This window comes from Cydia splendana, chromosome 13 (assembly GCF_910591565.1).
Source record: "Cydia splendana chromosome 13, ilCydSple1.2, whole genome shotgun sequence".
NCBI classification, from domain to species: Eukaryota; Metazoa; Arthropoda; class Insecta; order Lepidoptera; family Tortricidae; genus Cydia; species Cydia splendana.
The window spans coordinates 7397697-7413276 of record NC_085972.1 but is presented as its reverse complement, the minus strand read 5'-3'; the positions used below and the strand labels follow the sequence as shown (position 1 = coordinate 7413276).

Here is a 15580-nt window from a genome sequence, read left to right as displayed (position 1 = left end):
TACTCTTCTTAATTTATATTAACGACTTACCTGATGTATCAAATCACGATTGTACCTTATTTGCCGATGACATTTCTTTGATAGTACCCCTTAATGATAATTATAATAATGAAGAATATAATAATGACATAAACAATACTATTTATACAATAATTAAATGGCTTAAATGTAATAATTTGAATGTAAATATTAATAAAACTACTTATGTGCAATTTCACAACATATATGGCAAAAAACAGGACCTAAAAGTTGAATATGATGGAAAAACTTTAGTAGAGAATAACCAAGTGCCATTTCTTGGAATACTTTTAGATGATAAGTGCTCTTGGAAATCGCACATCGACAAAGTATGTGGAAGAACAAACAGCTTTGCCTATGCTCTTTGGCGTTTGACTAAAGTAACAGATAGACAAACTGCTATTCAAGCATATCATGGCTACATTTGCTCAATACTTAGATACGGGATTTTGATATGGGGTAACTCGGTGCATATAAATAGACTTTTTATCGCACAAAAACAATGCATACGCAATATTTGTGATGTACGACAGCATGTATCTTGTAAACCTTTATTCAAAGAGCTTAAACTTTTAACATTACCATCACTGTATATCTATGAAATGTGTATTTTTGTAAAGACAAATCCAAACCTATTTAAAAAGGTGAGTGATGTGTGGAGCTTTAATACCCGTTACCCAGATAACTTGTACTTGCCGAGAATAAAAACGAAATTATTTAAGAACAGCTGCTATCCAATGGCCATCAGATTATTTAATGCTCTACCGAACAGTCTCAAAAACTTGTCTTTAAGGGAACTGAAAAGAAAACTTTCGCAATGGTTGCTAGAAGAATGCTTCTATTCTGTTAACGAATTCCTGAAGAGAAATGAAATTGCCCGTAGCTATTAAGTATTTATGTAATTAAATGTATTGATTATGGTTTTGTAAAAATAGTTTAGACTAGAATAAGTGTTTATATTTGCATGTCTTTACTGACAAAGCATGTGAGACTCAATACCTCTGTTGTAAATACCTTTGTAATGACCATGTTTTTAGCAAATAAATTTCTGATTTCTGATTTCTGATTTCTGAAGTATTGCAGTGCATAGTATAAATATAGACATAAAAAATGAAGTCATATATTTAGTGGTCATAAAAGAACCTATCATAATAGGTAGGTTAGGTTCGTTAGATTGCTTTAGATGCCCGAAGGGCACACTACGCAGAAATAGGAGCCCCGCGCTCCGTCGAATGAAGTGTTTGGACGGAGATTAGGGAAAAGGTTTTTTTCGAGGAGTTGTTGAGAGGCTAAAATTAGTTTCTTAAATTATTTATGTAAACCATTATGGTTGTAAATTATTATGCTACAAAACGTTATACGTAAAAACCTTATAAATATCGATAAATATGCTTTTAGCTGGTATGACATTTGATTCATTATAATCAAAACCTATATGCACAAAAAAATTATGACAACTGCTGAGTATGTCATCAAATATTATGGCTAAAAATGTATGACTCAATATATAATATGACTTTTCATTTGTATGCGCAATGATGATTATGACACAAGTTGTTATGCGCATCAAAGATATGACCTAAACTTGTATGCAACCCAATATGGACCCGAATTCTCGCGATATTCTCTAATTCAAACTTTTTTGAAAATATCGATATGAACAGCACTGGCCAAACTGTGGTATCATTTGTGCACATTGACCTGTCAATTTAGTTCGCGAGATTCTGGAGGCAACTGTAGTAAATGGTGCTGAATTGCTGATGTCTTATATCACATTAACAAATTGCAAAAAAACCGGACAAGTGCGAGTCGGACTCGCCCACCGAGAGTTCCGTACTTTTTAGTATTTGTTGTTATAGCGGCAACAGAAATACATCACCTGTGAAAATGTTAACTGGCTAACTATCACGGTTCGTGAGATACAGCCTGGTGACAGACGGACGGACGGACGGACAGCGGAGTCTAAGTAATAGGGTCCCGTTCTACCCTTTGGGTACGGATCCCTAAAAACAACTGAAACGCTACCGAAACTACGATAAATCGTAGAAAACCTAACATGTAATGTAAACAAAAACCTGTTCTGCTACAAAACGGTAAGTAATCTTCCTAAAGCCTTTCCGGAGCGTCTCGTTTGCGCTATTTGTTTAGGTCTGTTTTCTTATCGTTAGCGTACAATCTTTGTTTTCTTTACATAAGGGATTTACTGATGTGATTATAATTTATAGGCTTTTAGACTAGGTACTAATAATGAGAGAGTGACATCATTTGACGCGAGAGGTATAGTATGAAGTATGAATTATCTCAGGTGATTTTTTCGGGCTCGGACCCTAATCTGTTAAACAAAAGGTATTGTTTCCTTTATGCAGTGGTTACACTACTTACTGCTAATAGCCCCGACATAAGTAACGGGAACAAGCCCGTTTAAAACGCAAACTTACCATTCTAATTATATGGTTCAAATTCATGAAACAGCCCATAACGGAGATAACACGTTTTGTTATCTCCAAAAAGAAGACCACTCTGATTGTTCTCTGAACGAGCTGTCCCATGAATTTGAACCTTAATACTATCACGATAGTTGCTTTTTAAACGAAATGGTTGCTTTGGCACGTGCTGTAGAGCGCTCTTAAAAGAAACAAAGGCTTTTGTTTAACGGATTAGCACCCGAACCCGAAAAAATCATCTGAGATAATTTATACTATACAGTATAGACATCATCAATTCATCACCATCATAACCTAAGAGCGTTGCTCTTTTCCGTGGAGTATAGTAGGTACCATTGAATATTTATTTATTTATTTAAACTGTATTGTACAATAAATATAAGTACAAATGGCGGACTTAATGCCTCAAGGCATTCTCTACCAGTCAACCATATATTGCAAATCTTTGAAGACCTTCAGGCACTGTATTTGTACTTGCTAGAGTGACGTCACCTGACGGGGCTATTAATTATTATGTATGTTTCTGTCGGCAACTCAAACCAGAACGAACAATTATACTCTGCACTAAATACAATGTACTTAGCCATACCCTAAAGTTAACCTCTACCTCGTAATTAAAAAAAAACCGGGTAAGTGCGAGTCGGACTCGCGCACCAAGGGTTCCGTACCATAATGCAAAAAAAAAACGGAAAAAAAACGGTCACCCATCCAAGTACTGACCACGCCCGACTTTGCTTAACTTTGGTCAAAAATCACGTTTGTTGTATGGGAGCCCCATTTAAATTTTTATTTTATTCTGTTTTCAGTATTTGTTGTTATAGCGGCAACAGAAATACATCATCTGTGAAAATTTTAACTGTCTAGCTATCACGGTTCGTGAGATACAGCCTGGTGACAGACGGACGGACGGACGGACGGACAGCGGAGTCTAAGTAATAGGGTCCCGTTTTGACCTTTGGGTACGGAACCCTAAAAAAACACCGTGTAGATTGTAACTGCACGTACATAATGATTTAAGGCACGATCAAACCAAGCTGCTGGGATGCCGGTGGCGATGGCGGGAATTCTGGAGTCACGTCAAGATTACGCGGGTGACATTAGAGCTTTCGGTCTCCGTTTTCAATATGTACAGTCAGGAGCAGAAGTTGCTAAACGGGACAGGTGTTCAAAATGATCTTAACACGACTTTATTGTTAAGAGAATAAGAGCGCGTCAAGGTAATTTTGAACACCTCGCCCGCTTAGCAACTTCTGCTGCTGACTGTAGAAGTTTAAGTAGGAATCTTTGGAGCAACATTTAACTTACATCCTGATAGGTATCGTTGAAGATCTCCATTTTGGCACACATCTTGGCTCCAGGCACGACAACGCCCAGCCAATGGCGCGCTGGAGCTAAACCTGGGTGTCTTGTCGCGCATGCGCGTGTCACGTGGCAGTTCACAGACCACTCGTCCGTTCCTGTTTTCAATCTGAAGAAATATTTCAGTCATAAGCCACCATTCATGAAAAAATTGGCAGCATGAATTAAATAAATATTGTTGGAACTTAGATTTAATTAGTTTTGATTTAAAAAATAGGTTTAAAAGGACTGTTTTCTCTAGAGCCCAAGTAACATTTTAGTCCTATAATTTTAGTTTGTATCGCTAAAAGCTTGTATAGACGTTGTATTAAGGTTTCAGAGGTGACCACCTGTCGTATAAAAGCGCTTGGCAACACCTTTTTGCTCTATAGGCTTATACAGCTAATATATTCTATAAGCAATTGATGTAAAGGTTTATTTCATCATTTTATAGAGCCGTTATAGGCGTGTACTATAACAGGTTCAAATATAACCACTATAGAGCAATATTACTGTATAATAGTATTTGGAATCACTTTTATGCAACTAATTTGCGCTATTAAGGTTCCCTGCCAAGCCGCTATAGTTTTGTGTTTTAACAGTGACAAAAACCCAACTATACAACGATTTTAGGATATAGTGGCTTTAGAGATCACTGCTATAGTACATAATACTTTAGTAGTTTGCGCTATTAAGGTTCCCTGCTAGCCGCTATAGTTTTGTGTTCTAACAGTGACAAAAACCCAGCTATACAACGATTTCAGGATATAGTGGCTTTAGAGATCACTGCTATAGTACATAATACTTTAGTAGTCATATGAACACTATTATAGAACTGTTTTGCTCTATGTAGCGTTTTTGGGACATATTTATAGCGTTAAAAAGCGCTTTAGTAGTTTTTAAATCCCTATTATATCTCATCGCTGTAAACGTCACAATGACTCTTTTATATCACAAAACTGTTGTATAGTGGTTTTGTTTTTTCTTTTAAAAGACAACAGCGTTATAGTTGAGTTTTTATGTCTTTTATAAACCGAGTTAGATACATAAAGGTAGAAAACGACTACTTGTAAATGATAAATTTGATCTGTAATGGCTACTTATATCTTGCTTATATAAGTTCAGGCCTAAGCCACATAATGTGGTTCCGTACAAAATATTTTTATATTTTAATGAATTGATAAAAAAGACCCCAGTGATATTAGTGACTGTAGGTGAGATTTATCATCAATGATTTAATACAAGCATAAAATCGTGACGGTTTAGATATTTATCGACATCCATTATTAGCACATTTTTTTTACCAATCACACTGAAAAAGGAAACAACAGTAATAACAACATCTAAATTAAAAAAAATCCTATATCTTTCTAAAGATTTTGTAGGTGTAACTGGGTCACAGCAAAATTCTTTTGGAACCCTAATTTTAATCATGATGGCGGTGAATATTTCGTCGTAAGTTCTATAGTTAGCCTATAAAAGCGTCGGATTTACTTCTTGGCTGTATAGTAGTAACTATGGTGAATATCATGATATTTTATTAAATTATTTTATTAAAAACATAAATAAATCGAGGGGGCATTTAAAATTCCTCATTAAACTAATACTATTCTAACGGTAAAACTTCCGTCCCATATACTTTTTGCACTAAGGACCGAATTATTCGACATCTAAATGGCGCATATTAATATAAAGTCTTTACTTATCAAAATTTTACTTAGTACCGTTTTTGTGAAGTAAACACACAACAAAACCACTCACAACAGTTGATGGAAAACTTGATAGCAAATTTCGTAGTAAAGGAACTATGAATTCTACAATAGTATAAAAAAGCACTATAATACAATTTCAAATACTACTATAGTATAAAACAAGCACTATAATGGAATCTCAAATGTCACTATAGTATAAATTAACACTATAATGGCGTTACTGACAACAAATTAGCACAAAAGTGATCATCACATCACTTTTATAGACCTAAAACGTCACGACTGACACTGCTACAGGTCTACTATATCACTGAATGGCACATAAGATGCGCCATTTCGGCTTTATACAATCTTCATTGGTCTTTTATAGGACCTTAGGTGGTATTTGGGAAACGTTCTATCGACTATTATAGAACCACAAATTGTTACTTGGGAGGATAGTGGTAAATAAAATCCGACTTGACTAATATCATGTAAGGCGCTCCTATGGGCTCCTAAAGGATCTGGTATGCATTTTCACTATCAAAGCTATTGCAAACTTAGCATGGCCGTAGTCCAGTAACAAACTTTGCCCATGTGTTGGAAATATCCACGTACCAAACACGCAACCCAGCTATATGGTATTTTTACTCGCTGCACGCGGAATCATAAATACTGGCAACATTACGCCGTTTTTTACTCATATTGCGCTGTCTGTGGCACCTATCCTATATGCCAGCATTTCCCAAACTATGGGTCGCGAGCGAAATTTGAGTGGGCCCTGAAACAAGACGACATGCTGACCGATCGGGTTATCAGCCGATGCTTATAATATTTTATGCTCCCTATTTAAAATGGACACCACGTTGCGCTCTAAAACCCGCATTGCTGACGTAGGCGAGAAAACTGCTAGGCTTAAATGGAATTGGGCCGATCACGTCTACCGCATGCATCCGGAGAGGTGGGCTAGCTTAGCCACCAAGTGGATGCCGGTAGAGGGACGTGGACGCGGCAGGTCCAAACGGAGATGGCGGGATGACCTGTACAGCTTCCTGAATAACTGGCCGGAGGAAACACCAAATCGGGAGTCATTATTATTATTATTATTTTTTTAATTTATTTAGGCAACAAACAGTCTTGTACAAAAACTTATATAATAATATTATATGTGTTAATAGACCTTGAGTGCCCTACCTTAATAAAACAATTTTTAATCTAAGTGTAGGAGCAGTAAGCGGAAAACAAAGTTATCATTAAATAACAAAGTTATCAATGAGTGCATAAATTATACTAACTAATATACATAAGTTATTTTCAATTATACCTATTTTATCCTTAATTATCGTTACCTACTTAAATATACAGTTTGTTATTGTTTATAATTTCAATTTAAAGTGAGTAATAATTTGTTTTTTAAAACTTTAACAGGTTTTATACGAAAATAGATCAATGTGGGATACATTTATATTATAATAATTGAGACAACGGTTGAAATAAGAATTTGAGCAATATTTTGTACGAGAGAAAGGGATAGCAAATAGTTTCTTATGGCGTGCAGTGCGTTGAGGTGTCTTAAATAATAACCTACCAAGAAGTGAGGGGGAGTCAATAAAGCTGTTAATGATTTTGTAAAGAAACATTATATCAAACTGTGCTCGACGATCTTCAAGTGTCAGCAATCCATAGTGAGAAAGACTGTTTTTATATGAGTTCCGACCCCGTCCCATACGGAAGTCGATGGACTTAAGAAATTTCTTTTGCACACGTTCTATCCTATTGATATGACACTTAAAGAAAGGGTTCCAAATGATACACGCAAAATCTAGGATTGATCTGACTAAACTGTAGTATAATATCCTGTATGTCATTTCGTGTTGAAAAGGCTTACAAACCCTTAATATAAAACCAAGTTGTTTGTAAGCCCTTTGAACAACAACATCTATGTGATTATTAAATGTAAGTTTATCATCTATTATAACCCCAAGGTCACGGACCTTATCAACCCTGTTTATGTGTTGATTATTTAATATGTAATTATATGTTATTGGATTTTTATTACGTGTAAATGTGACAATGTTGCACTTATCAGGATTAAGAAATAGTTGATTACTCTCACAATATGCAGACAGAGAATTAATATCGGCTTGAAGGTCGCAACAATCATTGACTGTGTTAATAATCTTAAAATTTTTTGCATCATCAGCATATAACAGGTGATGACTGCTGCTAACTACATCACCAATATTATTTATATAAAGTGTAAACAGCAGTGGACCGAGATGCGACCCTTGCGGGACACCTGAAGGAATGTAAAGAAAATCTGACATGAAACCTTTGATCGAAACGGCTTGTGAGCGATTTGTGATGTATGACTTGATCCATCGGAACAAGTCGCCATGTATTCCGGCACTCCAGAGCTTCTCCAATAAGATATTAGTCATATAAATTAAGGGGAGAGGCCTTTGCCCAGCAGTGGGCAACTCATATAGGCTAGGAAAAAAAATTAAAATGGGTCCTAAATTCATCATTAACTTATACATAATTCTCTTCTATTTAAATATATATATATATTTGTTAAACTTTGCTGTACTAATGTACCTACATTGTATGTCCTAAGATACTGGAGCAAGCTGTGGTTACCTATAATTGGCCAAACGTCTACCTTTAATGTTATGTAAGCTATTGATTATTTTTTCATGATGTATTGTCTGTTGGTGATCCTAAATAAATAAAAAAATATATAAAAAAATTGGCAGTTTTTGTTAGGTGGGTCAGAGCCCAGTCAACTTTGGGAAACACTGCTATATATGCCATCATACCTATTCAGACAAAATATCGCAATAGACGGCGCCTTGTTCCCACATTTTATTAGTTTTATTACTCTGCGTGAAACGAATGAAAAATACCACATTAGCTTAGCTAGCAATTCCATTCATGCTATTTGTAATATCTGGCAACGTGAGCACATGGATTTTACTCGTAACATCAATCAGCACGAGCCATTTGCGAGTTGCAACAAACGTTTTCCCATTCCATTTGTTTCCATCAGCTATTTTAATGTCTGATTTAAACTTTCACGATTATTAAACATTATCAAAACTACACAACGGGACTTAATCGCGTATTTAAGTTTTAAGATTTACCTCCTACGTTTCGAGGACGGCGTTGTCCCCGTGGTCTCGGAGAAGACTCCGCCGCCGTCCTCGAAACGTCGGAGGTAAATCTTAAAACTTAAATACGCGATTAAGTCCCGTTGTGTAGTTTTGATAATATTTTAATGTCACTTTATCTACGGTCACTGAATTTTACAGTTTTTGCAAAACTGATGATACAAATTTGGATGGCAATAGTCTTTTTCAAACATGATGGATTCACCGACAGACGTCGTCTCAATACTATATTGCGAGATTTGGCGTTTTTCGGTTACAAATTATAAATATGGAGACGACACGTGTCACGCTACCCATATAGTTTGTTGGTCTTGGTATAGCGATAAAGTAATGATCATATAAAACAGCAAATATATTAATCAATGATGACTCACGTTATAACATCATCCTCAGGATACTCATTGGGAAGCAACGGTAGTGGCACTACCAATTTAGCTCCAATTGTATCAAAGGGAGAGAGTTCCAAGCCTGATGGCAGCACCATGGGAGCTGTAGAGTGCCAAAGTGTGGAGATTTCATCCACACCGTACAGTTGCGTCGCGCACAACGAGACTGGAACAGCTTTCACCCTTTACAGATTAAATACAATATATTTAACCTTACAATATTGGGGCATATATACAAATCAGCCTTATTGGGTAGTCGGTATGGGTTAACGGAACCAGAAAAATGTACCTATCAGGTTTTTGGAAAAAGATAATGAAACAATATATGTAGGTACAAAGTCGTGTTTCCGTTTCATGCAATGGCTTGGATAACGATAGCCTTAAAGCAAGAAGTTGTATAGGTATTCATTATTATTTCATCATAAAACCTGAATCCTGCATGTGTATTTTATTTCATATAAAAAATAGCATAAAGTTAGACAGTTGAAATTTTCACAGATGATGACTGTATTTCTGTTGCCGCCATAACAACAATACTAAAAACAAAATAAAATAAATATTTAAATGGGGCTCCCATACAATAAACGTGAGTTTTTTGCTGTTTTTGAGTAATGGTACGGAACCCTTCGTGCGCGAGTCTGACTCGCACTTAGCCGGTTTTATTTTGTAGCGGGTGTTCACAACTTTGATTTTAATATGACGGAATAGAATTCAGTCTACTAAAAGACTTTTCTATCTAGTGTCTAACTAAATACCTTCTTGAATGAATGAGGGGTACCACGACTGGGTCCAGCACAAAACGAACAGGTACCACGTTCCACCAGACCTCTAGTTGAGCTTGCACGATATCGCAAACTGTGTGCGTCCAAACCTGAAATCACCACACAGATACTGCCCGAATTGAACAATGCTTCTAAGAACATCGATACGATACATCTGTCAGTATCAAAAGTGACGTTTTTGCTTGAAGAAATGTCACTTTTGACACTGATAGATCGGTATCGTACAGCTGTGACTTATTAGAATCGTTGTTCGAATTGGGCCGAGTGTTTAAACACTCGTTACGTAATTGAAAACAACGCCAGTTTTTCGAAAAAACAATCGCTGTAATTTTTACTTACAATTGGCAATATCAGACTCTTAATCATTTTTTTATCTAAGTGAGATTACAACTGCAAATGGTTTAGGACAAGAAATCAAAAACTCGTTATCTCTGACAGTTTTAAATTTCACCTAAGAATCATTGATGTATACGATGTAAGATGTAATAAGTCTAAAATAAATTCGTGCTTCTAATTTGATAATGATAGTAAATGTAGATAGCGCTTTTCGGCTTTACGTAAGTATTTGCCATTTTACTTAATCTTTACACATTCAATGAATAGAATTGTAGGAATTGTTTTAATTCTAAAAACATGTAGGTAGATTAGAAAATTACTGTTCCATCAGGGCCAAGTTCATCCGTTTTTCTTGTGCATACTATACTTGGTTGGCACTCGGACTTGAAGCATTCTATTGGTATGCTCTCCAAAATTAATCTGTAAAATATACAGTTTCTGTGAAATATAACACTTTAAACTCTCGCGTTTTGTACACATATTTAATTACACAAACGGGTCTACCGCGATATAATTTCATCTTCCCGTCTTCCCGTCGTTTCGTCGTTTCGTTTTCGTCGTTCGTCGTTTCGTCTTTCCGTGACCACAGCTGGTGCAACTCAGCTGGAACGTCGGAATTAAAGGTAAAAACAATGAAAATATATCGCGGTAGACCCGTTTGTGTAATTGAATACGTTTCTGTGAATTTAGTAGATTAACATATTCAAAATGAGTAAATAGTAATAATTATAAGTATTATAATAAGTAAGTTTTTAGGTACTGCAAGTTATAATCTCCATAAAATGTAGAAGTACTTCGAAAACTAATAGCGCCATAAAATTGTGTTTAATAATTTTCGCTTAGGTATACTCTAGGTCTAGATGAAATAGATTCATAGTGCATATTATAGTAGACCGACGCAAATCGGATCACATGGTGAATCGGAACTTACTAAAAAATCTATTGATATTTAAAATATTTATCGTGACTGGTGTCGCAGCCTAGGAGGAGAGACGTACAGTGCAATTTCAGTGTGTTCATATCAATGAAATATTAACGGATTTTTCATCGTGATCCGTTTTGCCTCAGTCTACCTTATGCGTAATACTCTCAGTCAACCGATTGCAATTTTTTTTAAAAACAATGTCTGATATTTTCCCCAAACATTTGTATGCAAATTTAAACGCAAACGAACAGAAATTGACAATTTGAATTTCTGTTACCGGGATTCATTTGCAATTTATAAAATTTTAAACCTTTAGGCTTTTTCACGTACCAGTGAGCTTGAACATTTTGCTTCCGTGTCAGGGGGTGGGAAATTGTGTGCGATCTCTCTATGATATTTATTTGAACTATTTTTTCTGCAACTTACGGCCCGATTCGAGCTTTAAGATAGGTCACATATTACTTATAGAAATAGCGAAAACGACGCATTTGTCCCGGTTGACCTAACACGAGCTGCAACCTGTAAATGAGCTATAGGGACCGTGCGTTGGAGGGTCTGCCATCTTTTGGCCTGAATCGGAAACATATGTGCACATGTACATTGCCAAAGCAAGTGCTACCATCTGCCGTTCTCGTCGGTACGTTTCCTTGTGCATAGTAGGTTCTGTCATCTTGTGGGCTACATCGGTAGCATAAACGACACATTTACGCCTCGCGCCAAAAATCTGACGGCTCCTATGCTGTCCCCTATAGTTCACGCACGGGGCCTATCATGCGCTATTTATAGTTTGTACCAGGCGTGGCTCACTCCGTGATTTCGTCGGTTTGCTACAGGTAGCTACAAGTACATCCGTTCCACACCAATTTTGGTGGCTAGCCATAAGCCGCGCGTGGCGCTGTTGCCACCTAGCGGCCATATCTGTCCTGATCGTAACAGACACGTTATGTTAGAGAGTGAGTCTTCTGTACTTAGTACTATTATTTATTAGTGTTTGTACTAACTGCAGCACAGTGCGGTGTGTCCCTATGTGCGCGCCGGTGTCGGGCATGTGAACTCGAACAGCGCACGCGCTGCGGTCGCGCACACTAGCTATGTCCGGCTCCAGTCGTACCCGATGAGTGATTTCATCCGAGCTAGGGTCTACTAACTGCACATAAAGAACTTTTACGGCGCGATTCGGGAAATGAATTAGAGATTCACTAGATATGAAATAGTAAAGATATGTGACGTTCCATTGCAAAAAGGTACCATTGCCCCGACTGAATATTGGAGCGGCGTTAATAATAGCGTAAGCACCAACCACCATAAGGTACCTTTTGCCGTGGAACACATCTTTACTATTTCATATCTTGTGCATCTCTAATTCATTTCCCGAATCACGCCGTTAGACTCATATAAGACCTTGGTACCCGGTTAACCCCAGGTGCTGTAAGCTTTACGTTTTGTAACGTTGCTTGTATTCCCAAAAGTAAATAGGTCCAACGGTGACCAAGGCTTCAGAATCCACCATAAACAAACGAGGTTATCAAGCGGGGTACGTACACGTTTCTAACAAACCTTTAACCCTTTACCAGGCTGATATTCCAAAAATGACAATAGAATTTCAGTCTTACTCATCGAAAATAGAACACATGTTTGAAGTGCCGTATATGGGAAATAAGTATATATCCCTTAAGGGGCCCACTGATTAACAGTCCGCCGGACGGTATCGGCCTGTCAGTTAAACAAAATTTTGACAGTTTCGAACAACTGACAGGCCGATACCGTCCGGCGGACTGTTAATCAGTGGGCCCCTTAAGTAAAGGTTAAACTCGAAAATTACGCTATGTTGCTTAAGGCGACATTGTGCCTGCAACTGACACTTTTGCTTTTCAAAACCAAATTCAATATAATGTGTCGGTGCAGAAGTTTCTGGCCTCGCTCCAAGACGTTCGCAAGGTAACTCAATTGGAATGAAACGAGGCGGATGTCATGTGCATACGATGCGGCCAGTTGTGCAGTAGGTACAGATTTATATCTTGAGTCAGCGTGCATATTTGAAATTTAGTTGTAAACCGAGGGTCCCAAAGCAATGCTTACAAATAAACTCAAAGTTGAAAAATTCACTCATTGGTGAGACTCAAACTTGCCACTCCCGGATACCAGCCCATCATTCCGATATCGCTTGTAGACGTTTTTTATTGATAGGTTTTGGTCTCAAGGCAATTTTCTAATATCAAATGATTTTTTTTTAATTTCTTCCCTTTCATTTCCCTACCACAGTCTATTTTCTTTACTTACCTTCTCTCCAGCCTCCTTAGCAGCTTGTGCTCCAGGGCACAACTGACTGCTTGTTTCCTCTTGTTCCTCCAAAACAGATCTTGAAGCCAAGTTCTCCTGCCAGCACGAGCATACACCCCAACGCCTTGATTTCCAGGAAAATGTGTATGAAAGTGGACTGAAAACATTATATAGGCATTATAAATGTCTTTAAACCATACATAATTATTTAGGAGATTTAAAGTGTATTCATCCTAACTTGTCCTATCGTGCAAACAAACACTTCTCGAAGACATTATCTTACTTTTCTCTGGAATTACACAATAATCGTCACTTAAAATGTTGTTGTAAGAAACTCTCAAAGTATTGAAACCAACCAAATAACCACTGAAAAATACCTATCATCTTTCATAACATTTTCATAAATAATCGCAGTAACGAACAGATCACGTCATAAACATCTGACATATTGTCTATGAATCGTATTGTTGGAATGACACTTTACGTCACGTTTTTTTACATGATATGACAAGTAAGGATACTACACTTGAATGGAATATTTTGAACTGAACTCGGCTATTTGACAAGGTTAAGGGACACATAAAAAAAGCCCATGAATGCAGACTTCTTGGCAAAAAAACCTAACAAGAAAGTATGAGCAATCTAAATACAGCGATATAACGATATTGAATGTTATTTACCTATAGTTAACGATTTGTATTGTAGCGGATAAAGGACGATTCGGGAAAGCGGTGCCCAAGTTTACATAGTACTCGCAATCAGGATCATCTTCGCTATTTATATCGTAATCCTTCTCATGAGCCTGAGAAATAAGAATTTAATTTCTAAATATTACTTTAAATAATGATTATGCCGGTAAATTATAAGTATTACTTGTAATTACTTGCATTTTTATATGCGTAAAGGTAACCATTGTTTTTTGAGATTTTTTATGAAATTCTTAATCTGTCACAGAAATGTCCGTACTCTTTACCGCATGTTGTTCCATATATGGCCGTTATAAATTTTGCTATTTTGACAGCTATTCAAGTTCAAATTTAAACAAATAATTTTGAAGGTTATGCGGTAAAAGGTTAAAAAACTAACATATCTAAAGTTCAGTATTAACATACAATTCTACAATTAAACTTTGTATTACAAGTAAAATTCGTTCTGCTAGATAAAGCGGTAACTCTTGAACTACTTGAGATAAAACGTCGAGGAGAGCAGAATTTATCTTAAGATCGTGACATATAGTGATTGTTACATGCATTTCTCCGAAGAAAATGGGAGACGAGGTCAGGTTTTCCATCGAATTTCCCTTAGAAATGTTCTTATGAAAATCTTGGAAATACTGTATTAGTGAGTAAAACTATTTTTTTATGTAACCAAATTTAACGCGTATTAAATCAACAATAAAAGGTGTATGACTGTGATGTGATATAATAATATGTGCAACATATATGTGATCACGTCAGTCGCGGCAGTGTATGGGAACTTAAATATGTTTAACAATTTGTTTGAAGTAACGTTAGAATAATGAAATTTACTTTAATCAAAATATGCGCATGGTCTAAATAGCAACACATGGAATAATTTATTCACAACCGTAGATTATGGGACTTATTCTTACAACAGCGGAAGTTTTGAGCTATGACCGCGGCAGCGAAGGGCACATGCCATACATCCATTTGTGAAACAAATAACTTAGTTTAACATTTTCGAGTTTCTAATGAAAATTACCTGAATCGTAATATGCGCAGGATCATAATATACCGAGTCAGCGACAACATGGAACAACCTAGTCACAGCCGTAGATGACAGGACTCTTATTTCAGCGCTGTGGAGCCCCGGATCCGAGGCGTGACAACGGACGATACCGCGAACGATACCGCCGCCGGACCACCAGGCCGGATGGATGGTAAATGGGCCGGTTTTTAAGTTTCCTTTTGCAGTCAGCTCCTGTGAAAATAAAACAGGGTATTTAATTAGAAAAGTAAGGAAATATGATCCTATGAGAGATATAGGTTTACAATATACCTACAGCTTAATTATAGCCAAACGAAAAGAGTACCTAACCGGCTAGCATGAGTTGCGTTCTCGCGCGCGAGTCCATACTTGAAGTTGCGCTAGATGTAGTGAGTCGCGAGCGAGAACGCAACTCATGCTAGTAGGCCTAAACCAAAGACATATGTAACTCCGTATAAGATGAATAAAGTCTAAGAAAAAAA

The 15580-nt window shown here is 36.8% G+C and overlaps 1 protein-coding gene and 1 long non-coding RNA gene across 2 annotated transcripts in view; one reads left to right on the top strand and one right to left on the bottom strand.

Moving 5' to 3' along the window:
- LOC134796436 (uncharacterized) overlaps positions 1-15580 on the top strand; it is a 266691-nt gene that overhangs the window by 219298 nt on the left and 31813 nt on the right. The window lies entirely within an intron of this gene.
- LOC134796336 (uncharacterized) overlaps positions 1-15580 on the bottom strand; it is a 127812-nt gene that overhangs the window by 98693 nt on the left and 13539 nt on the right. The window contains exons 5-12 of the mRNA XM_063768476.1: positions 15093-15311; positions 14051-14172; positions 13371-13527; positions 12092-12237; positions 10486-10585; positions 9803-9918; positions 9036-9230; positions 3768-3930 (exon numbers count right to left, since the gene is read on the bottom strand). Of these exons, the coding sequence (XP_063624546.1) occupies positions 3768-3930; positions 9036-9230; positions 9803-9918; positions 10486-10585; positions 12092-12237; positions 13371-13527; positions 14051-14172; positions 15093-15311 (1218 nt within the window). The remainder of the gene's footprint in view (positions 1-3767; positions 3931-9035; positions 9231-9802; positions 9919-10485; positions 10586-12091; positions 12238-13370; positions 13528-14050; positions 14173-15092; positions 15312-15580) is intronic.